Genomic DNA, 26,079 nt, shown 5'->3' with positions numbered 1-26,079 from the left:
GGGGGCGGGGCCGGGCGCGCGGCGAGCAACGGACGGCCAGGAGGCGGAAGGCGCCGCGGGGCCCGCGCTCCCTCCGGCCGCTCCGACAGCCATGGGCGAGCGCGGCAACGGCGGCGCCCAGCAGCCCAGGAGGCGCACGGGGGTCGCGGGCGGAGGCGGCACACGGCAGACCCGCGGCGCAGAGGGAGAGGCCAGCCCGGCCCAGCGCGGCGCCGGGGATGGCGCGGACCCCTCCTCCGACGCCGACTTCAGGTAGGGAGGGCCCCCCTTCCCCCGCCCCCCTGGAGGGAGACCCCCGCCCTCCCTGGCTGAGGGGTGGGGTCGTCAGGAGGAGGAAGAGGAGGGAGGGTCCCCCCAGCTGTTTCTTCCTCTGGAAGCCCCTCCCACCCCCAGGGGCGCCTGGCAAAGAGGGAAGGGGACCACAAGCAGCTTTCCTGGGGTGCCAAACGGCCCCCTCCCCAAACTGCATGTGAGTCTATGCCTGCCCCCTCCCCTCCTCGGGTGCTGGGCTTGACCTTTTGCCCTTTGGGGTCAAGGCGGGGCAGGGTGAGGGTCCTTTCCCTTCGCCCCCTCCTCTAGTGTGGGGCTGGTTTCAAGGGGCGGGGGCTTAAGGTGTGACTTTTCATGGGGCGGACACTGCATTTAGGGCTTCTGCATGGAGGTGGGTCTTAAACTGTTCCAACTGTCTTTGGGTGGGTGGGGGGCAAAAGTAGCCAGGGAGGTGAGAGTTTAGACCTCCCGGGTGGGTTTTCCTGGGCTTTGGGTTGGAGAGTTTTGAAGAAAAAATTGGGCAGCCACCTGTCTCAAATGGGCCATATAGGCTCTCCTGCTTGAGCAGGGGGTTGGACTAGAAGACCTTCCAGCTCTATTCTGATCAAGAGTCAGGCTATATTTTGGGGGTGGTGTGTGTGTGTGTTTCTTCTTCCTGCCTTGCTCTCAAACCCAAAATTCTGCTCTGGGAGAGAAGCTTCCAAGTTGTAAAAGGGAAATAGAGAAAGGGGGGGAAAAAAAACCCTTGGCGTTTTGCTGTTTGTGCCGCTAGAAACCGAGTTCCTCCTCTTTGGTGAGAGCCTGATTTGCCTGCGGTTGTTTGCGCTGAGCTCAAACCGCTTGCCCCGACCTCTCTCGCAAGCCTTCCATGAAAGCTGGGTGTCACAAGGGCTTGACGGGAAGCTGACATGAGGCATGCGGTCTTTGCACCAGAAGTGGGAAGGACCTTTGGACTTCCTTGCAAAAGGCGCACACACCCTCTCCCTGACCCCACTTTTACTCACTCTTCAGGTCCAGAGCATAGCAAGCGGCACGCCCTCAGAGAAACCCGACTCTGCCCGGGCTGTGTCATCAGTTTAGCAGGACAAAGGTGATCTGCCTTTCAACAGCAGCAGCTCCGCGGCTCCTCCTGACTTGGTTTGGGGGGGAGGGGAGGGAGGGCGGCTTTCTCCCGCTGTCTCCCTGGCCTGGGTCCCCTTCCCTGCCTTGCCAAGGGTCCTATCAATCTCTCTGGAGCTGCCCCAAAGGAGAGGCAGGGCTCACGCTCTTCTCCAAAGCACCCCCAGGCAGGACGGGAAGCAACAGACGGACATCCCAAAGGGGCCTTTTCTCCCAAGAGGCCACTGGACCTCCTGGTTTTTCTTCGAAGTTGTTTTGCTTTTTTCATCCAAGGAGCTTCTTCAGCTCTGACTGGATGGTGAGGAAGGGAAGGATTGACACTCCTTGAAAGGACCAGGTGTCTGCAAGGAGTATCAGTCCTTCTCTTCCCCACCAACCACTCAAGCAGAGCTGAAGAAGCTTCTGGAATGAGAAGTGAAACCTCTTTCAAAGAAAAACCAGAAGATCCAGTTGGCTCCTGAAAAGACTTTTGGGGCCACCCTGGCCTGGGTGACTGAGGATCCCCATTCAACACACGGCAACTAAATTTCCTGGCCAGGAGAACAGTGGAAGGGGTTAATTCCAGAGGTTGCGTATGCCTCCAACACTGGAGGGTTTTAAGAAGAGATTGGACAGCCACCTGTCTGAAATGGTCTAGGGTTTCCTGCCTGAGCAGGGGGTTGGACTAGAAGACCTCCGAGGTCCCTTCCAACTCGGTTATTCTGTGCTCTGAACTTCTGCAGAGTTCAGGATCCTTGTTTTGGCTGAGCCGAGGGTTGGTGAGGGATTGGAGTGAATAATGGCAAACATTAATTCAGGGCAGCTAGTGGCAGGGTAGGTGTATCATGCTTGTCCTGTTTCTTCCTCCGTGCAGAAACTGGCTCCCTGGGCGAGCGTTTCTCTGGGCGAGGCGTTTGTTTTGGGAGAGCAGACTCTCCCACTTGGGGAGGTGCCCAGGCGGCTGCCACTGAACCGCAACCTTCACGCCCTGGCTGGCATAACACAAGTTGGCATAACATAGTTGATCCATTACCGGTGCCAGGAACAAATTGCACATTTCCGTAGGCTTTCCGTTTGGCAAGAGGCGATCTGGGTCTCTCCCAGGAGAGGATCCCTGAGGATGGGCTCCAGCACCAGCCCCAAAGCTTTGGAAGGAGAAAACTCTGGTTTGGATCCTGCAAGATTATCCTGGCACCCCGCCCATTTGCCATCTATTTATTATTTTGCCAGACTCAGACTCAGCCACGTGTCCCCTGGATGTTCTTGTCCCCTGCCCTGGGGGAGACCCTGGGAGGGTCTCCTGTGCTTGAACAGCCCTGGAAAGCCCACACGGAGGAGGCTCAGCTGGGCTTTGACCTGTTGGGCTGGGCTTGGGGGGGGGGCAGAGTTTTGCAGCTCCCGTTGCTGCTCCCACCCCTCTCTGTGTGCTGGGGCTGGAGGGGGCCTGTAATAGGAACCCCCCCTCCCCCAAGTTTTCCTCCTGGCAGGGAAGGGGGGAGAAGCCTGGGGGGGGCTCCCTCTTCAAAGGAACCCTGATCTGCAGTTTTCCCCTTCTCGGGAATGTGGCTGGAAGGGGGGGGGGGAGGCAAAGTTCCTTGCTACCCTGGTAAACAGGCTCCCTCCTTCCACAGAGGGTTTGGGGCTTTAGCCCCAGAGCAAATTCTTCAGGCTCACAGAAGACTGAGAAACGCATACGGCTCCAAAGTGACCCCAGGGTCCAAAATCAAAGCCCCTCACTTCCACTGGCTTCCCTGCTTAATGGTCCCTTAAGAAGGCCATTTGGCTGGGTGGCTCTTCACCCTAGTTGGGGGGGGGCTAACTGAGCAGGCAAATAGTGGTGGGAGCAGAGGCTTCTGGGGGGGGGGCACGCAGGGCCTTTTCCCTGCCGCCTTCTTCCCAGCTGCCTCCAAGGGGAGGCCCTTGAATCACCTAGGAGAGCAGTCAAGTCTGAGCCAGGCTCAATTGGGCCTTGAGTCAGGCTCCCATCTCTCACCCAGGGGTATAAGCGATGGGGCAAGCTCTCGCGTGCCCTGGCAAGGCTTCTCCCCAGGGCTGGACGGAGGTGGGGCACCTTTGGGGCCAGAGGTTGGGCACCGAGAGGCACGGGAAGCCTTTGGAGCTGAGCAGGAACCGGTTTGGCTCCTCCTCCCCCCCACCAGGAATTGATGCACAGAGGAGCAGTTCTGCACCAATGGCCGCTTTCCAAAGTCCGGATCTTGGCCCGACGGAGGCTCCTGCGTGGCCCAGGTGGGCTTCGGTTTTTGCTAAAGCCCACCTTGAAATGCCAGCTGTGAACAGCACCAGGGACATTGTGGCTCCCACAGGAGCTGAAAGAGTTGGGGGCCACGGGGTGTGCGGGTGTTGGAGGTGTTCCTGCTTTGTGGATGGGGGGGAATCCGCACTCGTTGCCCCCAAAGGGAGGAGAGGCCCCGAGTCCCAAAGGCAGCTGGGCTCCCTTGGCTTTTCCTCTCGAAGGCCTTTTGCTCCTCATCCAGGCAGCTTCTACAGTTCACGAAGAACTGGAGGATGAACCGAAGAAGCTCCTTGGACGAGAAGCGAAAGGTCTTCGGAAGGAAAAGCCAAGGGGCCCAGCTGCCTTTGGGCCAAGGCTGACCTGCAGGACGGAGAATCTCTCTGGAGTTTCTGCTGGGGCCTTTCCAGAGTTGGGCCTTTCTGTAAAAGGAACCTGTTGTGGATGTTGGTGCCCCTGCCTCCCTTTTCCTCTCCTCCTGCCCCCCCCCCTTGGGACAGGGAAGCCACAGACCCCTTAATGGAGGGGAGCCCTTCCACCCCCGTCTGGAGCCCCCAGTGTTTTCTTGGTCCTTGCAGGCACAAAGGGGTCCCCGGGCCCCTCTTCCCCCTCGCTCACGGCTGCTGGGGCTCCAAGGGCCACAGGTGGCTAGAGAGGGCTGTTGGGGGGGAAGCTGGGCTGCCCCCTGCCGGCTGGTCCAGAATGATTAATAGCTTCTGATTGACAGGATCCTTCAACCTGGGGCTGAAGGTTGAAAAGCGGAGGAGGAGGGTTGGCACACCTGGGTGTGGTGGGAAATTCCTCGAGTGAGAGCGGCTGGCAGAGACTTCAAAGTGGGTGGAGTCCGGTGAGAATCCGGTTTTTGACATGGGCAGAATAACAGAGCTGGAAGGGATCTTGGAGGTCATCTAGCCCAACCCCCTGCTCGAGCAGGGGAATCTATACCGTTTCAGACAAATGGCTGTCCCGTCTCCTCTGAAAAGCCTCCAGTGATGGGACACCCACAGCTTCTGAACTTCTGTTCCCCTGCTTAACCCTCCTCACTCTTTCAGGAAGTTTCTCCTTAATTCCAGACTGCTTCTCTCCTTGATTAGTTTCCAACCATTGCTTCTTGCTTTTGCCTCCAGGGGCTTTGGGAAATAGGCTGAGCCCCTCTTCTTTGGATCAGCCCCCCAGGTATTGGAAGCCTGCTCTCCTGTCCTTTTCACCCAACGAGACATGCCCACTTCTGCGTGTTTTGTCCTCTAGGCCCCCCCCGTCCTCTTTGCTGCTCTTCTCCGCCCTCTTCCCAAAGCCTCAACTACTCCTCAGAGGTGGTCCTCACTCAGCAACGCCAAGGGGGCCGGCAGCTCAGCTGCTAGGCACAGTTTCTCATGACCCACTGGGACTTGGCGATGTTCATTCTCCATGAACTCTGCTTGGGGCAAGGCAGTTGTGAAGTGTGCAAGTGGTGATTGTGTCGCTGTGGGTTGCTGTGAGGGGGCGGAGGCAACGATTGATTGCAAAGATGGGGGTTTCTTCAGGTGTTTTCTAACTGAAGCACTTGCCAAATGAGGACTACCTGTTTAATTAGGGTGGGGGGGGGATGATGACAGACAGCAGTATTCCAGTTTTTGAGGGGCTGCCATAAAGAAGAGGGAGACAAGCTATTCTCTAAAGCAGTGTTTCTCAACCTTGGCAACTTGAAGATGCCCGGACTTCAACTCCCAGAATTCCCCAGCCAGCATTCGCTGGCTGGGGAATTCTGGGAGTTGAAGTCCGGGCATCTTCAAGTTGCCAAGGTTGAAAAACACTGCTCTAAAGCACCTGAGGGTAGAACAAGAAGCAATGGGCGGAAACTAATCAAGGAGAGAAGCAACTTAGAACTACGGAGAAACTTCCTGACGGTGAGGACAATCAACCAGTGGAACAGCTTCCCTCCAGAGGTGGTGGGGGCTCCATCCCTGGAGGTTTTTAAGAAGAGACAGTGGTTTGTCCGGAGTGGTGTAGGGTTTTCTGGCTAAGTAGGGGGTTGGACTAGAAGACCTCCAAGGTCCCTTCCAGCCCTGTTATTCTGTATCCTCTTCTTGAGGCATCCCATATCTGGATTATCCCGCACTGAAGGCCGCTGATACAGTTGGAAAAATCCCCTCTGGCAGAAAATTGCTCTGGCACACCTGGGCCAGGGGGCACCGCTCCAATCAGAGGAATAACAGAGTTGGGGGGGACCTTGGAGGTCTTCTAGTCCAACCCTTTTGGAAATTTTGGGCTTCATTGAGGATGGGCTGTATTGGACTCCAACTCCCAGGGTCCCACTTTGAAACGCAGCCTAACCTGTGGCTCCTTCCCCCCCCCCCTCCAGGTGTCACAAGCTGCAGGATTCCCTGCTCAGCTCCGCCAGCGGCTTCAGCAACTACAGGGGCATCTTGAACTGGTGCGTGGTCATGCTGGTGAGTAGCCTCTGCCATCGCCGGCCCTGATTCCTGGCTCGCTGCCCCTTGGCATCCCGGGCGGCAGCTGCATTTCTTGGGCCTTGGGCCGCGAAAGCTGGCCTCCCGCCAGGCAGACACTCTCGGCGGCCACTTCGCAGCACAGAGAGGACATTGTGGTCTCAACAGCTCGGCAGCCTGGCTGCCTCGGCTTGGGTCGAGTGGCGGCTCGTGCTGGGATGGACGGACGGGTGGCTGGGAAACGGGCCACGGGAAAGAGTTTGGAGGGTTTCTGCTGCCCTTCTGGCTTCTCGGGTGTGGTGGCTGAGGGCATTACGGGTGACGGACCCTCGGGGGTTGGGGTGGGGTGGGTCTTCCAGGCTTCTATTGTGGGGGGAGGCTTTAGGTCTCCATGCTGCCAGATGTTTCTCTGCTGTCAGGGGTCTGCAAACCCGGCCACTTCAAGAGGTGTGAACTTCAACTCCCAGAATTCCTCAGGCCAAGATGGTTGAACATTCCTGGTCTGCTGGAGGGCTGCCCTGGTCCTCCCCCCTCCTCTTCTCCAAGCCTTCCATTTGTGAAGCTTCCTCAAGCGCATTTGCAGGGAGGGTCAGTTCCAATCCAGAGGACCCCATATCTGGTTGCCAGAGGGCACAGCAAGGGAGGGCAGCTCTTAATGGGCCATTTCAGTGCCCACTGTGGCTCCTCAGGGCATCTGGGGAAAAGCGGCTTCAGCCTCCAGGAATTTGGGGGGGGGGCTCAATCCTGGAGCATGGGGGGGACATCCAGGCAGGTCCTCCATCTCGGGGGTCATTAAGGCCAACACAGGGGAGGGAGAACGGTGCCGGGAGCACCCGCATGAGCTGTGACGGCTCCTGGCATCCAGAAGGCTGACCTCACGAAGCTGGCGTGGCTGCAGGACAGACAGCCGCAGTGCTGGGCCGGCTCCCAAGGGCCGTCTGCACTGCAGATCTGCCTCTCCTGGACGGGGATCTGGTTGCCAGCTGCACCCGCTGGTGCACAGCTGCGCCAAGCAAGATAGTCTAAGTTGGCTTTCGCCAACTGGGCCAGGGGGCACCACTCGGGAAAAAGAGAAGAATAACCGAGTTGGCAGGCACCTTGGAGGTCTTCTATCCCAACCCCCTGCTCAGGCAGGAAACCCTACACCAGTTAAGATAAATGGCTGTCCAGTCAGTCTCTTGCTAAACACCTCCAGTGATAGAAACACCCACTGCTTCTGGTGGCAAGCTGTTCCACTGGTTAATTGTCCTCACTGTCGGGAACCTTCTCCGTTCTAAGTTGCTTCTCCTCTTGCTTTTTTTGGTGCTTAGAGAAGAGTTTGACCCCTTCTTCTTTGGGGCAGCCCCTCAAATATTGGGAGGCTGCTATCATGTGCCCCCTGACTCCTCCTCTTCTCTAGACTGGGCACCCCCACTTGCTGCAGCCGCTCCTCCCGTGTTTGTTCATATTGAAACTGCCCCCCCCTCAACATCTGTTCAGCCACAGGGACCCCCGAGAGGCCCTTGGGCCCCCTCTGAACAGAGGAGTGAGGGGCTTCTGACAGCATCTTAAGGAGACGGATTACACTCTTCCCGTTGCAGATCAGAGCTTTCTGAGGAAGTCCATACAGGTGTCCAGCTTTGACAACTTTTAAGACCTGTGGACTTCAACTCCCAGAATTCCCCAGCCAGCTTAGCTGGCTGGGGAATTCTGGGAGTTGAAGTCCACAGGTCTTAAAAGTTGCCAAGTTTGAAGACCTCTGAGGCTAGATGGCTGGGGAATTCTGGGAGTTGAAGTCCACAGGTCTTGGCAGTTGGAGGTGGCAGTCCCTTGCCACGCTGGCTTCTTGACCTTCAACCAGGGTGTGGTGCTGCCTGGTGCCGCCGGCCCATCTGCCCTCCGGAGACCCAGCGATCCCTCCAAAGGTCGCCTCTGAGTCGGCTGCAGGATGAGTCAACCCACTGGGGGGGAGGAGAGGGAGTGTAGAGTGCCCTGGGCAACCTTTGCCCTGAAACTCTGGGATGCCCTGCCTTGTAACTGCACGCCTGGCACGGCAAGGACCCTCCAGTGCCTGGGAGGAGCAGCCTCTCCCCCCCCCTCCCCCCGGTTGCTGCAAGTTTCGATTCTGCACGTTTTGAACTTGGGGAGAGCCAGCTAAGCAGGCTGGGGAATTCTGGGAGTTGAAGTCCACAAGTCTTAAAAGTCTTCAATTTGCCAAGGTCCCCCTGGTTTTGACCTGCCTGGCTCTGACTGGACAAAAATTGAACAGAACTGCCATATTTTTTGGAGTATAAGATGCACCTTTCCCCCACCACCACCACCAAAAGAGGGAGAAAATCTGGGTGCATCTTATGCACTGAACGCAGTATTTTTGGCCGCCCGAAACCCCATCCGCTTCAAAAGAGGGACGTGCAGAGGGTTTGGGAGGCTACTCCTGGGGGCTGGGGAGGGCAAAAATGATCAGGAAATGGGCCGTTTTGGGCTCGTTTTTGTGTCCCCCCCCAGCACTCTATAAGCCTCCTAAAGGCTATGCATGCCCCTTTTTTGGGCAAAAAACCCAGCCCCGTTTTTGCTGCCCCCTCCCCAGCCCCCAGGAGCACTTTGCAGGCCTCTCAAACTCTCTGCATGCCCCGTTTTTCACAAAAAAATCAGAGGGTTTGGGAGGTCTGCAGACTGCAGAAACTTTTTTTTTTAATTTACCTCTTCAAAATCTTGGTGCGTCTTATACTCTGAAAAATACAGGTGTGATCCCTTTGCTCTGTATCAGCGGAGATGGAAAGTGTCCCCTTTTACGATTGCGGTGCTGATAAGCAAACTATTAAACGTATTGTGCAGGGCTGCCCACGCTGTGCGTCCTCTGGGTCCCCAGAAGATCTGCAGGAACAAGGCCAGAGAGGAGATCGCCTGCAGGGCTCATCTGGACACCCCAGTTCTGAGGACGTCCCTGCCATCACCCCCAGTTATGACCATTGCATCATCTCCATGGTCACATGATCAAAATTCAGATGCTTGGCAACTGACTCCTGTTTACGACCGTTGTGTGGTGTGTGTGATGTGGCCCCTTTTGGTGACCTCCTGGCCGGCTAAGCGAATGGGGAAGCCATGATTTAACAACTATGGGGGTTCACTTGACAACAGAGGGGGCAAAGCTGACTTAACAAGTGTCTTGCTTAATAACGGACGTTCTGGCTATCTGGATTGTTGTTCTTATCTACCACTACTTTCTTTTAGCCAAATGCTTGGACATTATATCCTTCCTTTTTTAAAAAAAATCATTCTTAGAGTTGTTAGCCACACCGGTCAACCTCGTCTGAAGCCTGTCCGGTCCAGGCCGGGTCCCTTCCTGGGGTTCAATCTGACCTCCGTTCTCCAGCTGCATGATCCCCCTGGGACCCAAGTTGAGCAGCCCCTTCCCCTCCCTCCCTCCCTCCCTCCCTCCCTGCCCTGACCGTCTTCTTTCCCTGCAGGTCCTCTGCAACGCCCGCCTCTTCCTGGAGAACCTCATCAAGTAAGTGCCAGGATCTCTTCCTCCCTCAAGCCTTGCCAGGGGAGCCTCCCCCCCACCCCCGGCCCTGCTCCCTGGCCTCTTCCCCAGGAGGGGGGGGCTCACCAGGGGACCACCGCTCGGAGGCCCCGTTGAGGTGACGCAGGGCAACAGGCCCCCCCCTTGCCCTTGGGTGCCAAGTCAGTTTAGGCAGGGCACGGAACCCCCCAGAGTCTCCCTTCTGCAGCCTTGCTTGCCCTCAGCTTTAGCGGGGGTGGGTGGGTCTCTGTAGCCACTCAGGTAACTGCAGGGACCTCAATCCTCCCCTTCCCCACCAGTTAGTCAGAACTGAAGATGCTTCTTGGATGAGAAGTGAAACATTTTCAAAGGGGGGGAAAAAAGCCCCTTTGGGGCAACCGTGATTTGGATGATGGGGAGCCTCCATGGACATCTCACCACTGTGGAGGGCAGTGAAGCTATTGGATAAAAGAGAAGGTGGTTGTTTACTGGTACATCTCAAAAATGAAAATTCTCTTTCCTGTTTTCCCAAGAAAGTATATATCTGCCCATATCTACATACATAACATCTGCTACACACATACATACTTAACACCCATACATATAGGTCCATGTATGTATTCATTAATGCAGTGTTTCTCAACCTTGGCCACTTGAAGATGTCCGGACTTCAACTCCCAGAATTCCCCAGCCAGCATTCGCTGGCTGGGGAATTCTGGGAGTTGAAGTCCGGACATCTTCAAGTGGCCAAGGTTGAGAAACACTGCATTAATCAGTACAGGATGGAAAGAGGAAGCTTGAGAGTCCACAAAGTTGATTCTCTGGGGAACAAAACTGACTGAATGGACTAGGAAAGGGGGTGTCCTCCCCCTCCAGCCCCTGCCCACAGGGTCAGGCGAGGCCTGGTGGTCCTGCGGCCCCTGCGGCGATGCCAGCCAGGGTGCCAGGCTGGGAAGCTGCCTGGCGGTTTTCTGTCTCTGGCAGATGGGCAAGGGGGGTGCTGCCCCCCTGTGGCTCCACGTCGCTCTGCATGCCCTCCGTCTCTTCCCAGCAAAGCCTCCTCTCTCGCCTTCCAAATTGAGATCACAGCTGGCTGGGGAATTCTGGGAGTTGAAGTCCACCGGTCTTCAAGTGGCCAAGGTTGGACGCCCCTGGTTGAGAGGCCGATGTGCTTCAGCCCCTCCACGGTGACCTCATAGTTTGCCCACTCCACTCAGGCCAAGTGCCACAGGCCCATCAAATAGCTTTCTGCAACTTGGAAGGCTGGCTGCTCCCTTCCCCTACAGCGGGCAGAGTCCCAAGAGGGCGGGGGGAACATTTGTGCAGTGCGTGGTGTGCATGCATCCCTCCCGAGGTAAAATGCAGGGTTGTGCCTGCAGCAAAGCACGGTTTAAGCCATTCCCCACGGTCTGAAGATACCAAGGGCCTCCCAGCCCGTTCTTTAAGCCTGGGATCCTTCTCTACCCCTCCCTCCCCCTTGGTTAATAATCTTGGAATCCTCTGGGACAGATTTGGGGATGGGGAGAACTAGCACTGATGACGTTAGCTAGTTGGGTTATGAAACGTCTGCAGGAAACCAAGGAAGCTCAGAAAGCACCAGGGGAAATAGACAGGACTTTGCGGGGGGGGGGGGGGGGACGACGACTGACAGGCTGCCACATCTCACAATAGCAGTTGTTCTCCTCCCCCCCCCCCCCCCCGGTTCAGTGGGCCTGCACCCAAGAAGATCCTTTATTTTCCAGGTATGGCATTCTGGTGGACCCCATCCAGGTGGTCTCCTTGTTTCTGAAGAACCCCTACAGCTGGCCAGCTCCATGCCTTATTATTGGTGAGTCCACTTGCCCCTTTTCTGTCCTTTGGGGTGGGGGTGGGGGGTGATGGTAGTGGGTTGTTACTGCCTCTGTATCGCTTGAACCCCTGAGGCTTCGCTGGGGGAGGGCTTAGTTCAGGGCCCTCTGGCGGGGCATGGAGAGGGCTAAGGGGGCCTTCCAGCTGAAGGGGGTTTAGGGGCGAGGGAAGCCTTTGGGGGAGCAGGGGCGACCACATTCGAGTCCGGCTTGTCTGGGGCGGAGTCCAGCGTCCTTCTGCCTTCCTTTTCAGCGGCCAACGGCTTCGCCCTGGTGGCCCTCCACGTGGAGAAGAAGCTGGCAGCGGTGAGCAGGGGTGATGGGGTGGGGAAGAAGGGCCCAAGCCTTTGTTTGGGGGGGGGGCTCCTCTGATTACGCCCCTTTCCTTTGTGCTCCAGGGCTCCTTATCAGAGCGAAGTGGGACCGTCCTGCACACGTTCAACCTCTTGATGGTCTTATGCTTCCCTGCCCTGGTGGTGCTGGCGGTCACCTCCATTACTCCAGGTGGGTCCTCTCCTGCGATGGGCCGGGTGGGAGGTCTCGGGGCAACTGCCTTGGTCCCATCAGCTGTTCATGGAGGGGGCTGCGTCTTCCCCAGTTTCCTGCCAGCACGGTCAGACTTAACAGCATAACAGAGTTGGAAGGGACCTTGGAGGTCATCTATTCCAACCCCTGCTGAAGCAGGAGATGGCCGAGACAAATGGCTGTCCAGTCTCTTCTTAAAGACCTCTAGTGTTGGAGCACCCACAACTTCTGGTAGTAAGCAGTTCCACTGATTAGTTGTTCTCACTGTTAGGAAGTTTCTCCTTAGTTCTAAGTTGCTTCTCTCCTTGATTAGTTTCCATCCATGATTCCTTGTCTGGCCTTCGGGTGCTTTGGAGAATAGCTTGACCGCTTCCTCCTCTCTGGGGCAGCCCCTCCCTCAAACTATTGGAAGATGCTCTCCTGTCTCCCCTGGTCCTTCTCTTCCCTAGACCAGCCAGGCCCGGTCCCTGCAACCGTCCATCGTCTGTTTTCTTCCCCAGCCCCCTCCTCATCCCAGTTGCTCTTCTCCGCACTCCTTGTAGAGTCTCCACATCTCGTGACCAAACCTGGGTGCAGGATTCCAAGTGTGGCCTTACTAAGGCTTTGTAGGGTGGTATTAGCACCTCCCTTGGTCTTGATTCTCTCCCTCTCTTAATGCAGTTTAGGATTGCGTTGGCTTTTGGCTCCTGTTGAAATGATTGTCCTCTAGGACCCCCAAGATCCCCCCCTCGCAGTTGCTACTCTTGAGCCAGGTTCCACCTGTTGTATGCCTGTGAATTGGTTTCTGGTCACCTAAGCGTAAAAGTTTAGGTTTCTCAGCATTCAACGTCCTTTTGTTGGGTAGGGCCCAGTGTCCAGGTCTGTCGGGACCCTTCTGTATCGGGAGCATCTTCTGGAGGGTGGGCTCTTGGTGTCATCTGAACGTTTGATGGGTTCCTGTTTGCCGAGGTCCTGGGAGGGTCGGGAGGGCCTCCAAAGCCGCCAAGCAACCCACGGGGCAGCTGCTTTCCTGGGTTCTGACCAGGGGCCGCCAGATGTTTGGGCTACTTCACTGTTGAGGAGGGAGGGAAGGATCTGTGGGGCTTCAGGGCTGCTTCAGTGCCCAGGGAGGCCGTGGGCCTCTTCCTTTCAACCTTATGGAGGCCCCGGGTTCAGAGAGCTTCTCCCCCTCCATCCTGGATTCTTCACCACAAATTCCCCCAACTGAGACTCCCTCACCCCCCCTTTCCCTTCTTCCTCCACAGTTGGGGCCACCTTCGCCCTCTCGGTCCACACCATCTTCTTCCTCAAGCTCTTCTCCTTCAGGGACCTCAACAAGTGGTGCCGCGAGAAGAGGGCTGCGAAGGCCGCCCGAGGGGACCCAGGTGAGCGTGTGGGAGGGGGCTTCTCTGAGCTGGGCTGGGAGGACATCCGGGGGGGAGGCTCGGAGACGGTGGCAGGGCAAGGGGGCTCTAGCCGGGTGACCACCGTCTCCTCCCCTTGCAGCTTCGGAGCCCCAGAAGGCCAACGGGAACGCAGCTCCACCAGAGGTGGCCTATCCAGACAACCTGACCTACAGAGGTGAGGGAGCGCGCGGGGGGTCGGGGGGCAGGAGGGGCTCATCCACTCCACTCCAGTTCATAAGAAAGACCCCTCCCACCAGGTCATTCTCTTGACCAACCGTGTTCTTTCCATCGGTCAGAATAGGGCTGGAAGGGACCTCGGAGGTCTTCTAGTCCAGGGGTCTCCAACCTTGGCACCTTTAAGACTTGTGGACTTCAACACCCAGAGTTCCTCAGCCAGCAAAGCTGGCTGAGGAACTCTGGGAGTTGTAGTCCACAAGTCTTAAAGGTGCCAAGGTTGGAGACCCCTGTTCTAGTCCACCCCTCTGCTCAAGCAGGAGACCCTGGGCTATTCCGGACGAATGGCTGCCCGGTCTTTTCTTAAAAGCCTCCAAGGATGCAGCACCCACAACCTCCGGAGGGAAGCTGTTCCACTGAGTCAAAGGGACCTTGGAGGTCTTCTAGTCCAACCCCTTGCTCAGTGCCTATACCGTTTCCGTTGCCAACGTGGCCCCTGCCCTCTGCCTCTCCCCACGGCTCCCATTAAGGGTCTGCCTGCCCCCCTCTCTCCGCCCTGCAGGCCTGTACTACTTCCTGCTGGCCCCGACTCTGTGCTACGAGCTGAACTTCCCCCGTTCCCCACGGATCCGGAAGCGCTTCCTTCTGCGGAGGCTCTTTGAGATGGTGAGCCTCTTTCCGGGGAAGGTCCTGGGTGGGAGGGGCTGGGGGCTCAGGAGGAGGAGGAGGGGGCTTTTCATGGGACCGGGGGGTGGGGGGACACCAAGCCTTTGATTTACGACACTTCGTAGTTACAGTGGCATGGAAAAAGTGGTGTGTGACCATTTTTCACGCTTAACGACCATTGCGGCATCCCCGTGATTAAAATTCAGACGCTTGGAAACTGACTCATATTTATGACGGCCACATTGCCCCAGGATTAATTTGATGCACTTTTATGACAAGCAGTGGGGAGCCCAGATTCACTTACTAACAACGACAATTCCCTTAACAACGAGGCTCGGAGACGGTGGCAGGGCAAGGGGGCTCTAGAAAGGTCATAAAATGGAGCAAAGCTCACTTCCGCTTAGCAACGGAAATCTGGGGCTCAACCGGGGTCGTATGTTGAGGACTCCCTGTACTGTTAGGCTGGGGGGGGGGCGCCTGTCACCTCCTCCGCAGGCGGCTCAGCCTAGAAGTGAGCTGCGCTGACCACGTTGGTCACTAGAAGGGTGCCTTGGTCATCTAGGCTGATCCCCCAGTGGCTGGAGGGGATTTCGGCCGGTCCCTCCTGCAGCCAGAGCGGGTCACCCTGGAGAGGCTGTGAGTCCAGGGAGGGCAGCTTCCGTGAGTTCCAGGCCAGGGTTTCTGGGGAAATGGTCCGATGCTGAGGAGCCTTAGATGGACAGGAGTGGTTGGGCTGGAGCAGGGCTTGCTTGGCTGGTTGCCCTCACCCGGCCTTTCTTCCTCCTCCTCCAGCTCTTCTTCCTGCAGCTGCTGGTGGGGCTGATTCAGCAGGTGAGTGGGGGTGGTGGGGGTGGTTCTGGGCCTGTCCTCCTTCCCTGTGATTCCCAGGATGAGTCTTGGGGCAGGTCTGCCTCTTCCCTCTCGTGAGGAGAGCCAGCTCTTCCTGAAGCAGGAGACTCCTGGTGCACCCAGGGGGGTGAGTGGGAGTGTGGCGGCCCCGGGGGAGGTTGCAGGATTGCCCCCTTCCCACAGATGGCGGCTGTGCCCTTCTGGGCTGAGGACAAGGCCCAGCTCTTAGCCCCACGGGGAGCCCTGCTGGGGCTTCTGGGTTACGGAGATCTGATCCTGACTACGGAGGAGTCTTCCCAACCTTTGGGGGAGGGAGGGGCTCCGGGGTGGGCTTCAGTGAGCCCAAGACCCCCGAGGCTTCCACAGGTGTTTGCCCTCTTGAAGGCTGGGAGGGCAGGACTGTCCCAGGCTCAGGAGGCCCCTCCCCAGCCCGGATGGCCCCTTCTGGTCAAGGCTGCTGGATCTGATGGGCCAGGATGGCTGGAATTCCTGTCCCTGTGAAGATGGGCCCCCTCAGCACCCCCTTCCCCTGCCCAAGGGCGTTTCGGGGCCCCGGGGCAAGAGAGGAGCCGCTCTCGGGGGTTGGTTAGGCCGGGCAACCTGACCCATCCCTCAGCTGCCTCTGGTGTTCCTCTTCCAGTGGATGGTGCCCACGATCCAGAACTCCATGAAGCCCTTCCGGGTAAGTCCTGCCTTTCTCCCTCCCACCCTGAAGGTCCTTGGAGCACCAGGGACTAGAAGCTTCTGGGGATAAAGGAGAACCTTTGTAGCTCAGGGTGGAAACAAAAAGACCACAAAACACACACACACACACCCCAGTCAACACTCAGATAAGGCCAGATTAACTCCAAGATTAAGGTTGGGCCATTGGTCAAGATGTGAAGGATACCCAACGCGGGAAACTGCCCAAGGAGCCTCCAGTCAACAGCTCAAGAACCTCCAAGGCCACCCCGAACCCCCTCCACCCCCCAACACGGACAGGGAAAGCCACTAGAATATGAAGTTTCTAGCCCTGGTGAAGTCCCCTAGTTTGGGCCATGAAACCCCTGCATAAAATCAACCTCGGGGAACACCAAGGACCCCTGAGAAGCAGGTGTGTTTTGAGGGGAGGGTCTCTCTGTGGAAGACCCCCAAGGCAGAGACCCCTCCCCCTCCTCTTCTTAATGGCTTGTGATAAAGATAGCCCTGCTTTCTCCCACCTGGAGGACCCCACATCCTCCTGCAGTGGGAGGGGGAGGCCCAACTTCTCAGCAGTGGCAAAGGAAAGTATTTTGAGCCCCACGTTGGCCCTTTCCCTCACCGGGTGCGCCGGGTGTCGTGAGTGCGTTGAGCAGCATGGCTCAGCTGTCATTTTTAACAGAGCAGCAGAGCTGGGAGGGAGCTTGGAGGTCTTCTAGTCCAGTGTTTCTCAACCTTGGCCACTTGAAGATGTCCGGACTTCAGCGAATGCTGGCTGGGGAATTCTGGGAGTTGAAGTCCGGACATCTTCAAGTGGCCAAGGTTGAGAAACACTGTTCTAGTCCATCAAGCAGGGACCCCAGACCATTCCTGACCAACGGCTGCCCAGTCCCTTCTCTAAACTCTCCAGTCTTGGAGCACCCACAGCTTCTGGAGGCAAATCCCAGGACTGCAACACCTGGGAATTTCAGCCGTTGCCATGCTGGCTGGGAAGTTATGGAGGTTGAGGTTCACATGCCTGAAAGCCTGGGACGTTTGGCGGGGGGGGGGGACGGGGACTCAGACCCTAATATTCCTCAACCAATTGGGAAGATAGGCTGGGGGTGCGGTTGGGAGCGATGGGGGCCCGGCTGCCTTGGGCAAGGAGAAGGCTGAAGCCAGTCTTCCTTTGCAGGACATGGATTACTCCAGGATCATCGAGCGTCTCCTGAAGCTGGCTGTAAGTACCGCAAACGGCTGGCTGGGAATCCTGGGGGCTGTAGTCCTGATTGGGAAGGCAGGAGATGAGGCTCAGCTGGGAAGGGAGGGGGGGGATGGTGTGCAGGGTTGGGGGCCCAGACGCCTCCTGCTTCTTCGAAGGTAGGTTGGTAGCTCCAGTTCTGGGCCCACCTGCAGGATTGGGGCTGTCCACCCCCCGGAAGGCGCCTTTCAGGACAGCCTTACGAAGGGCTCCATCCAAGGCCCGTCTAGATGGCCACTGGGGAAGCTCAACAGAAACTCTTCCCTAAAGATGGGTGGGAATTGCTGTCCTGCGTCTCCGCTTCTGGTCTGACCAGGACGTTGCTCCCAGGAGCTTCCTGGCTCCAAAGAGGAGGCCTCTCCGAACTTGGCCACTTTAAGGCTTGTGGACTTCAGCTCCCAGAGCTCTTCACGCTGGCTGAGGGATTCTGGGAGTTGAAGTCCACGAGTCTTAAAGTGGCCCTGTTTGGAGAGCCCTGCTCCAGAGGGACCCAAGGCCGGCACCCATGGGCCTCCTTTGCCTCCTCCCTTCTCCCCAGGTCCCCAATCACCTCATCTGGCTGATCTTCTTCTACTGGTTCTTCCACTCCAGCCTGAACTTCATAGCCGAGATCTTGCAGTTTGGCGACCGGGAGTTTTACCGGGACTGGTGGTGAGTTGGCGGCTGGTGTGTGTTTGTGCAAATGGGCCACTTGGGGGGTTTCCTACATCTTGGCACATGGTCCAAACTGATCGGAATGACACTGGATCCCTTGGATTATAGGAGCCTCCGAGCCTTTAGCCAAAAGTGGCAAGCAAATTCCTTTGGAGACAATCCCTTAAATTGGCTATGGTATATAGGACAATGTCAACCATTCAGAATAGAGCTGGAAGAGACCTTGGAGGTCTTCTAGTCCACCCCCCTGCTCAAACAGGAGATCCTGAGCCATTTCTGACAGTCTCTTCTTTAAAACCTCCAGGGTTGCAGCATTCACAACCTCTGGTGGCAAGCGGTTCCACTGGTTCATTGTCCTGACATTCAGGAAGTTTCCTTAGTTTTCTCCTTAGTTTTAAGTTGCTTCTCTCCTTGATTAGTTTCCATCCGTTGTTTCTTGTCCTGCCTTCCGATGCTTTGGAGAGTAGGTTGACCCCCTCCTCTTTCTGGAAGCCCCTCAAATATTGGAAGAGGGCTCTCGTGTCACCATCCCTGGTCCTTCTTTTCTCTAGACGGGCCAATGCCCAATTCCTGCAACCGTTCCTCATGTGCCTTTGCCTCTCGCATTCAGTCACTCAGAAGAGAGCCGGAAGGGACCTTGGAGGTCTTCTAGTCCACCTCTCCTGCTCAAGCAAGAGACCCTGCCCCATTTCAGAAGCTGTCCAGCCCAGGCTTTTACCAATATTTACCTCCCCTCCCCCACCCTCTCCACCCAAACCCAACCCCCCCACCTTCCCTCCCCCCCCCCCCGACTTCCCAGAACAAATACAGGGTATAAATCTTTAACAAACATGTTCTAAAATAAACTTAAAGAAAGTTAGTATCATCTTTCATTTGAGCTTTAACTCCTCTTGTTAGGCTAACTCTAAACAGATTATATCGTTCCTTGTTTCTTCAGTCATAAACTATCTAGAATTTCTTAGTCCCGTATTTATTTTGAGTGTAGTCAATCCACCTTCTCTACTCCAATTTATATCTCTCATTGGAATGGTCCTTGAGATATGCTGATATTTTAGCCATCTCTGCTAAGTTTGTTACTTTTAACGTCCATTCTTGAATCGTAGGCAAATCTTCCTTCTTCCTGTATTGCGCCACCAGCAGTCTTGCTGCTGTTATTAAGTACAAAATTAAGTTAGTCTCTATAACTGCACAATCAGTAGTTATACCTAACAGAAATAACTGAGGGGTAAACTTTATCCTTTTTTAAAAGAACATTTTGCATAATCCACCATATTTTTATCCAAAATGCTTTAACCTTTTTACAAGTCCACCATATATGGTAATATGTAGCATCAGCACAATCACATCTCCAGCATTTAGGTTGGACCGAACTCATAACTTCTTCTGACAATTCCTTAAGAGCAACAGAGATCTTTTTCCTGTATTTTAATTTCCATCGCAGCTGCATGATTTTTTAAAGCCTCAGTTAAAGCCTCACTTAATTCTTTTTGCAGTATTTCTGGAGTCAAAGGTTCCCCAGCAGGAGTAGGAGGGGGTTGGGAGGGGAGTAATGACTGTAATTTAGATGCCAGAGCAGGTGAACTGCCTGCGCTTTTCGAGGCATTGATTTTTTGCTTAGAGGCCATTTCTCATTTAATCTTCTCCTGCACCCAGTTACTAAATCCAGGCAAGCCGCTTGTTCCAGTAAACACTGTGTAGTATAGTAATAAATCACTACTGATTTAATGATCTTTAGATGGTCTTGAACTCTATAATAGTTTAAGCTCCGTGAAAATCTGTAACATCACAGCATAACCGCCCCTACAAAGCTGTTCGGAGACATCTTTGTCTTTCTGCCAGGTAGTTTATTAGAAGGAATTTTTTAAAAAATGAAGTTAAAGTCTGTAATACATACAATTAGAGGTTCTCCGGTATCTGTCTGCCCGTGTTGGAATCCGGTGTAAATCAATCATTGAGCTGAGGGTGGACGTATGCCTTCGTTCCGCAAAAAGGCAGAAAAAATCCTTGACGCGGAGAATTCACTGAGTTATAGGGCAGCTCTCCCACCTTCCACACCCCAGATTTATGTTCTGGGGGAGGTTGAATGGAGCACTACCCAAACACAGCTTCTCACCTCTCCTTCTATGCCCGAAGGAGAGGTAATCAAGCTGTCAAACAGTTGATGGATGCTGTTTAGACAGCTTAACGCAGCCAAGGGTCCGGAGCTGTTAAAAACGAAAGAACTCCTTCAGGTAACGCCCAAACCGGAAGCCCGGCCCAGTCTCTTCTGAACAGCCTCCAGTGATGCAACGTCCATAACCTCTGGAGGGAAGCCCTTCTACTGGTTAATTGTCCTCCCTGTGAGGAAGCTTCTCCTTAATTCCAGGTTGCTCCTTTCCTTGGTTAGTTTCCCTCCATGGGTTCTTGCCCTGCCTTCAGGTAATAGCTTCAACTGTCCCCCCCACCCACCACCTCCCCTTCCCCTGCCCTCAAAGGCTTCGTAGGCCCGCCTTGTCTCGGAGAGCGATCGTGGGAGACCCCCAAAGGGGAGGAGGGGTCTTATTGGAAGGGAACCGGTCCCTTTCCAAAAGAGAGGGGAGGGGAGGCTTAGGAGCATAGAGACGCACATTCTCCCCCTAGACCGGCCGTTCTCCCCCAGGCCCCCTCTGATCCCACTGCCTTTTCGCAGGAACGCGGAGTCGGTGACGTATTTCTGGCAGAACTGGAACATCCCAGTCCACAAGTGGTGCCTCAGGTAGGACACGCCAGCACAGGCAGTCCTCGACTTACGACCGTTGGTTTAGGGACTGTTCGAAGTTAACACTGTGACCGGGTTCTCACAGTTACGACCATTGCAGCAACCCTCTGGTCACGTCATCCAAATTCGGGTGCTTGGCCACTGGCTCGTACTTATGACGGTCGCAGTGATCCCCTTTTGCGAGTGGGGAAGCCCAATTCCCTTAACGGCTGTGGGAAAGAGAGGTCGTGAAATGGGGCAAAACTCACTTAACAAACACCTTGTGCAGCAACGGGAATGTTGGGCTCCAATGTGGTCATACGCCGAGGACTATCCGGAGGGTGGAAGGTCTGGGTGGGGAAGAGGAGGAGGAGGAGGAATCCTCTTTCAGCCCCAGGAACGGGAGGGGGGGGGGCTTCCTGCACAGGGGTTGCTTCTGAGGCCAGGTCCCCCCACCCCCCTGCTTGGAGGCAGCCTCCCTCCGGCCCCTTTTATCCGAGGAGGAGGACGGGGGTCTGCCCCTCGGGAAGCCAGAAGACTCCCATTGGCCTGTTTCCCCTCCCTCTCTGGGTGGAAGGAGGGAGGCCTCTGGGCCCAGCTGGCATGGCTGAAGTGGCTCATTGCCCAGGCCAGCGGTCGGCCTCCTCCTTGGGGCAGAAGCTCCCCTGCCCCCTCCGCCTGCTTTGAGACGCCAGCCTCAGATCTTCTCTACGGCGGGGCTCCCCAAGCTTGGCAACTTTTAAGCCTGGAGGACTTCAACTCCCAGAATCCCCCAAAGTCCGCCAGGCTTCGTTGCCCCGCCCTGCCTAGGGCACCTGCCCAGCTGACTCTTCCTAAGTCCAAGCAGGGAAGAGTGCCCGGGCGACGCCCAGATGCCCCTGAGGTCGTGAGGGGAGGGGCTTGGGGAGGCAGCCGGCTCCTCCCGCTCTTCCTCCTAAGGGTGACCTCTCTTCCCCCCCCCCTCTGTGCTTTCCCCAGGCATTTCTACAAGCCCATGATGAAGAGAGGGGCTGGGAAGTGGGCAAGCCAGGTGGCCGTCTTCCTGGCTTCTGCTTTCTTCCATGAGGTTAGTCCTTCTCGCTTCTCTCCTGCACCGACCGACACAAGGCGAAAGGAGCACTCGGAACCCAGGGGTCTCCGGGGGGTTCTTGCAGGCGATTCATGACCCAAACAGGGTCCGTGACCAGCGCTAGGGATATTCCCTGGTTTGGCTCACGAGACGTCTGGAAGAAACCCCCCCAACTCACAGAGCACCAAGGACCCCACAGGCCTCCTCCCTCCTCTTCCTCCCTCCTCTTCCTCTTCTCTTTCCACTTCCTCCCCTTCCCTCCCTCCTTTCCAGCAAAGACTTTTAAATAAGAACTGAACCTCGTTTTGGCGGGTGCGGGGTTGTCCCTTTAGCCTCCACGTGTCCTCCTTTCCTGGGCTCCGCCAGGGTTTAAGGAGATAAACCGACCCCTCTTCCCACGAGAGAGAGACAGAGCGGCGGTCTTGGTGCCCCCTTTGCGTTGGAGCTGATTTCCCCATTTCTCTTCCCCCCCCCCCGGCAGTACCTGGTGAGCGTCCCCTTGAAGATGTTCCGGCTGTGGGCGTTCATGGGCATGATGGCTCAGGTGAGATCAGAAAGCTCAGGAGGCTGTGGGTTTCCCCCCACGGGAGGGGCCTGGGCTGCCTTTCCAGTTGGCCTGAGAGCCTTGCCATCAGGGGTCTCCAACCTGGGCAACTTTAAGCCTGGCGGACTTCGAATTCTGGGAGTCCGCCAGGTTTACAGTTGCCCAGGTTGGAGATCTCTGCTTTGGACAAACCTCAGGGCTGTTGCCTCCCCGACCCCCAGCCCACCCCTGTCCCTGTCCTCCTGCTCTCCCCCCCCCCTCCTGCAACTGGTCTCTTCCCCGTCCCCAGATCCCCTTGGCCTGGTTCGTGAGCCGCTTTCTCCGGGGCAACTACGGGAACGCAGCGGTGTGGATGTCCTTGATCATCGGTCAGCCGATCGCCGTCCTCATGTACGTCCACGACTACTACGTGCTGAATTACGAAGGGAGCCAGTGAGGGACTCTCCGTCCTGCCTCTCCCTCCTGAGGATCAGTTGGGGGGGCAGCCTCCTCCCTCCGGCCTTTTCTGCTGCCTCCCTGGAGGCCCAGACCCATTGAGGGCACCAGCCCAGGGAACGAAGGCGATTCTCCTCCGGAGTGTGTGTGTGTGTGTGGGGAGGCAGCCTCTCGTGTGTTATCTTGTCTGTGTGTGTGTGTGTGCGTGCGTGTGGTGGTTGCCTATCCCTTACTCTTGAGTCCGAACATATTGGATCGATGCAATAACCTTCCTGGTGCCCCAGTTTTTAGCTGGTCCTCTGGCAGGATTTGGTCCCTTGAGCCGTTGCCTTCCATCTGTGCAATAGAGGACTGATGCCAAGCGTGCCTGGCAGGGCAGAGGGAAGCCGGGCCACTCAGACGGGCGGGCAAAGGGGGCTGCCTCCCTGGCACTTTAGAAGGACTCAGGTTCATTTGGGGGCCTCGCCAGCCCCATCAGCGGGTGAGAGCAGCCCCCTCCCTCCGCTCTGCCGTCTTTCTCGGGCCGGCCTTTCCCAGGACCAGGCTCCTCTTTGCCCCTCCGTCCTGACGCAACTGGGGCCGAGCTCTGCACAGCCATGGGGCCCTTTGGGGGAGAGGCCCCTGGGACTCTGTCCGGGAGGCAGGAGCCGTGTCCGATTCCTGGGGTGGGGTGGGGTTCCGTGGCTCGGCCCCGTTTTTGTCAACCCTTTTTAGAGTTTGCAGAATTTATTCTGCCCGGTACGAAGTGAATAAAGCATATTTTCAAAAGGTTTCTGCGTCTGCGTGGTGGCAGCGGGGGAGACCCCCTCCAGGGAAACCAGCCAGAGGGTCCCTGGGGAGGGAGGGAGGGAGGGCTCTAGTGAAGGTCAGTGGGTCAGCCTACCTGAGGGTGGAGCTGGAGGCATTTGCTGCGGATAAGACAGGAGGGGAAAAATAGGAAGCTGAAGCAGAAGTGCCCAAGCTTGGCAACTTTGAAGTCCCGTGGACTTCAACTCCCAGAGTTCCCCAGGGCTGTCCTGAAACATGGGGTCTGAGCAGGCCTGGGAAGATGCAAAGTTTGGGGCAAACTCCGGGTTTTTCCTCCGTCTGGAGAGTCTCTTGGCAAAGCCACCTTTGGGAAGAGCCCGAAGCTGATGGCCGAGGAGAACAAGGTGACCCAGGAGAGCAGAAAAACCGCTTCTCCAACTCCATAGTTATTTGCATCCCCCCCTTTATTGTTTTTATAAATAACTCAAGGTAGCAAACAAACACCACACTCCTCCCCCCACCTATTTTCCTCACCCTCTGAGGAACAACCACCTTGCGAGGTAGGTTGGGCTGAAGAAAAGGGACTGGCCCAAGGTCACCCAGCCCGATTTCATGGCTAAGGCAGCCTGATGCATGAACCATTAGGCCAAATGGTAGCATTTTACACACATTGACTAGACAGAGAAGAGCAAGCAGGATGATGAGGGGACTGGAGGCTAAAACATGATGAACGGTTGCAGGAACTCTGCCTGGCTAGTCCAGTGAAGAGAAGGACCAGGGGGGACAGGAGAGCATCTTCCAAAAGTTGAGGGAGGGGCTGCAACAAAGAGGAGGGGGGTGCATCAAGCTAACTTCCAAAGCCCCTGAAGGCCAGAGAAGGATCAATGGATGGAAACCGACCAAGGAGAGATTCAACCTGGAAATAAGGAGGGATTCTCTGGCAGGGAGAACAATCAACCCATGGAACAGAAGTTGCCTTCGGAAGTTGTGGGAGCTTCACCCCTGGAGGCTTCCAAGAAGAGACTGGACTGCCATCAGTCAGAAATGGTGTAGGTAGGCCTGCTTGGGCATGGGGTTGGACTAGATGACCTACAAGGTGCCTTCCACTTCTGTTAATCTGTGTCTTGGACAGCTCTTCCCCTAGTTCAGTGTTTCTCAACCTTGGCAACTTGAAGATGTCCGGACTTCAACTCCCAGAATTCCCCAGCCAGCAAATGCTGGCTGGGGAATTCTGGGAGTTGAAGTCCGGACATCTTCAAGTTGCCAAGGTTGAGAAACACTGAACTAGTTAGTTCTGAAGCCACTTGGCCTAGCCTTTTCTTGTTCAGGCAGACTATTCAGATGGCTGACAAACCGTTCACTCATTGCTGATTCTAGGTTACCTACTGTATTAAATACAAAGGCCAGTCTAGAAGAAAGAATAATTATAATAATGGCTGGGCTATGATAAAAGAAATCACAGTTTCAGGCTTTGCTTTACTAGGCAAGATGTTAACATAAGGAGCAAGGGTGATTCAGGTTCACTCCAAGTGGAGATTATAGCCGAAGACAATCCTGCTTCCTATCACCTGGGTCTCCGGCTTAGAGCAGGTTTCAGCTCCCAGAATCTCCCCCTCCCCCCCCCCCGCAGTCCCCCATGCAAGGCTGCCCCCCTCAACTCCTGGCCCCTTTTGGGCTCCTCCCAGCTACACCAGGAACAAAACAGAATCACAACGGAATAGGAATAGAATAGAATTCTTTATTGGCCAAGTGTAATTGGACACTCAAGGAAGTTGTCTTTGGTGCAGATGCTCTCAACGTGCATAAAAAGGCAGGATACATTCCTCAAGAAGGTACAACACTTAATGATAGTCATAAGCAATCAGGAAACAATATCAGTATAAATCATAAGGATACAAGCAACAAAGTCTATCATCTATCTATATCTATCTATCTATCTATCTACCTATCTATCTATCTATCATCTATCTATCTATCTATCTATCTATCTATCTATCTATCTATCTATCTATCTATCTATCTACCTACCTACCTACCTATCTATCTCTATCCTCTATCTATCTATCATCTATCACTATCTATCTATCTATCTCTATCTATCTATCTATATCTATCTATCTATCTCTATCTATCTATCTATCTATCTATCTATCTATCTATCTATCTATCTATATCTATCTATCTATCATCTATCTCTATCTATCTATCTATCTATCTATCTATCTATCTATCTCTATCTATCGATCTCTATCATCTGTCTATCTCTCTCTCTCTCTCTATCAATCTACCTACCTACCTACCTACCTATCTATCTATCTCTATCCTCTATCTATCTATCTCTATCTATCTATCTCTATCTATCTATCTATCTATCTATCTATCTATCTATCTATCTATCTATCTCTCTCTCTCTCTCTCTCTCTCTCTCTATCATCTATCTATCTATCTATCTCTATCTATCTATCTCTCTCTCTATCTATCTATCAATCTACCTACCTACCTACCTACCTATCTATCTCTATCCTCTATCTATCTATCATCTATCTATCTCTATCTATCGATCTCTATCATCTATCATCTATCTATCTATCTATCTACCTACCTACCTACCCACCCACCCACCCACCCACCCACCCACCGATCTATCTATCTATCTATCTATCTATCTATCTATCTATCTATCTATCTATCTATCTATCTATCCATCTATCCATCCTGCCCATGGATCATCCAAGCTGCTCTTCTCTTGGCTTTTTCCAAAGTCCCAACCTCTTTATAATGTACAATTATATCAACTTCTGGGGGACCAAAACTGGACGGAGGATTCCAGGTCTTCTTAAGGCAGCAGCGGCGTCCACAAGTCTTAAAAGTTCCCAAGTTTGGACACCCCTGTATTAAGGCTTTATAAAGCGGCGGCGCTGAAACTCCACGCGATTTTTGATTCTCTGCCTCCGCCGAGTGAAAGGACGACGCTCCCAGGTTGCAAAGCGGGCCCATCATCCCCAGCCGGCGCCGCTCTAC

At 55.2% G+C, this 26,079-nt stretch overlaps 1 protein-coding gene across 2 annotated transcripts; it reads left to right on the top strand.

Annotated features, from left to right (window-relative positions):
• Positions 1–23,081, top strand: DGAT1 (diacylglycerol O-acyltransferase 1). Of its 2 annotated transcripts, none has more exons than XR_004255922.1 (17): positions 1–252; positions 5,961–6,048; positions 9,495–9,535; positions 11,272–11,357; positions 11,630–11,682; positions 11,775–11,880; positions 13,146–13,265; positions 13,387–13,461; positions 14,023–14,126; positions 14,919–14,957; positions 15,616–15,657; positions 16,828–16,872; positions 17,485–17,544; positions 20,216–20,281; positions 21,242–21,329; positions 21,814–21,876; positions 22,166–22,194. XR_004255922.1 is itself a non-coding variant. In XM_032223435.1 (17 exons), exons 1-17 carry the CDS (start codon positions 92–94, stop codon positions 22,310–22,312), a joined length of 1,437 nt encoding a protein of 478 aa, XP_032079326.1. In that variant the 5' UTR covers positions 1–91; the 3' UTR covers positions 22,313–23,081. The 2 variants fall into 2 exon arrangements, 1 of the variants encoding a protein (XP_032079326.1); XM_032223435.1 differs by having other exon boundaries at positions 17,432–17,544; positions 22,166–23,081.
• Positions 23,082–26,079: the final 2,998 nt, after the last annotated feature.

This window comes from Thamnophis elegans, chromosome 8, assembly GCF_009769535.1.
Source record: "Thamnophis elegans isolate rThaEle1 chromosome 8, rThaEle1.pri, whole genome shotgun sequence".
In the NCBI taxonomy this organism is placed as follows: domain Eukaryota; kingdom Metazoa; phylum Chordata; class Lepidosauria; order Squamata; family Colubridae; genus Thamnophis; species Thamnophis elegans.
The sequence above is the reverse complement of the archived record's forward strand: the minus strand, read 5'-3'. Positions and strand labels throughout refer to the sequence as shown.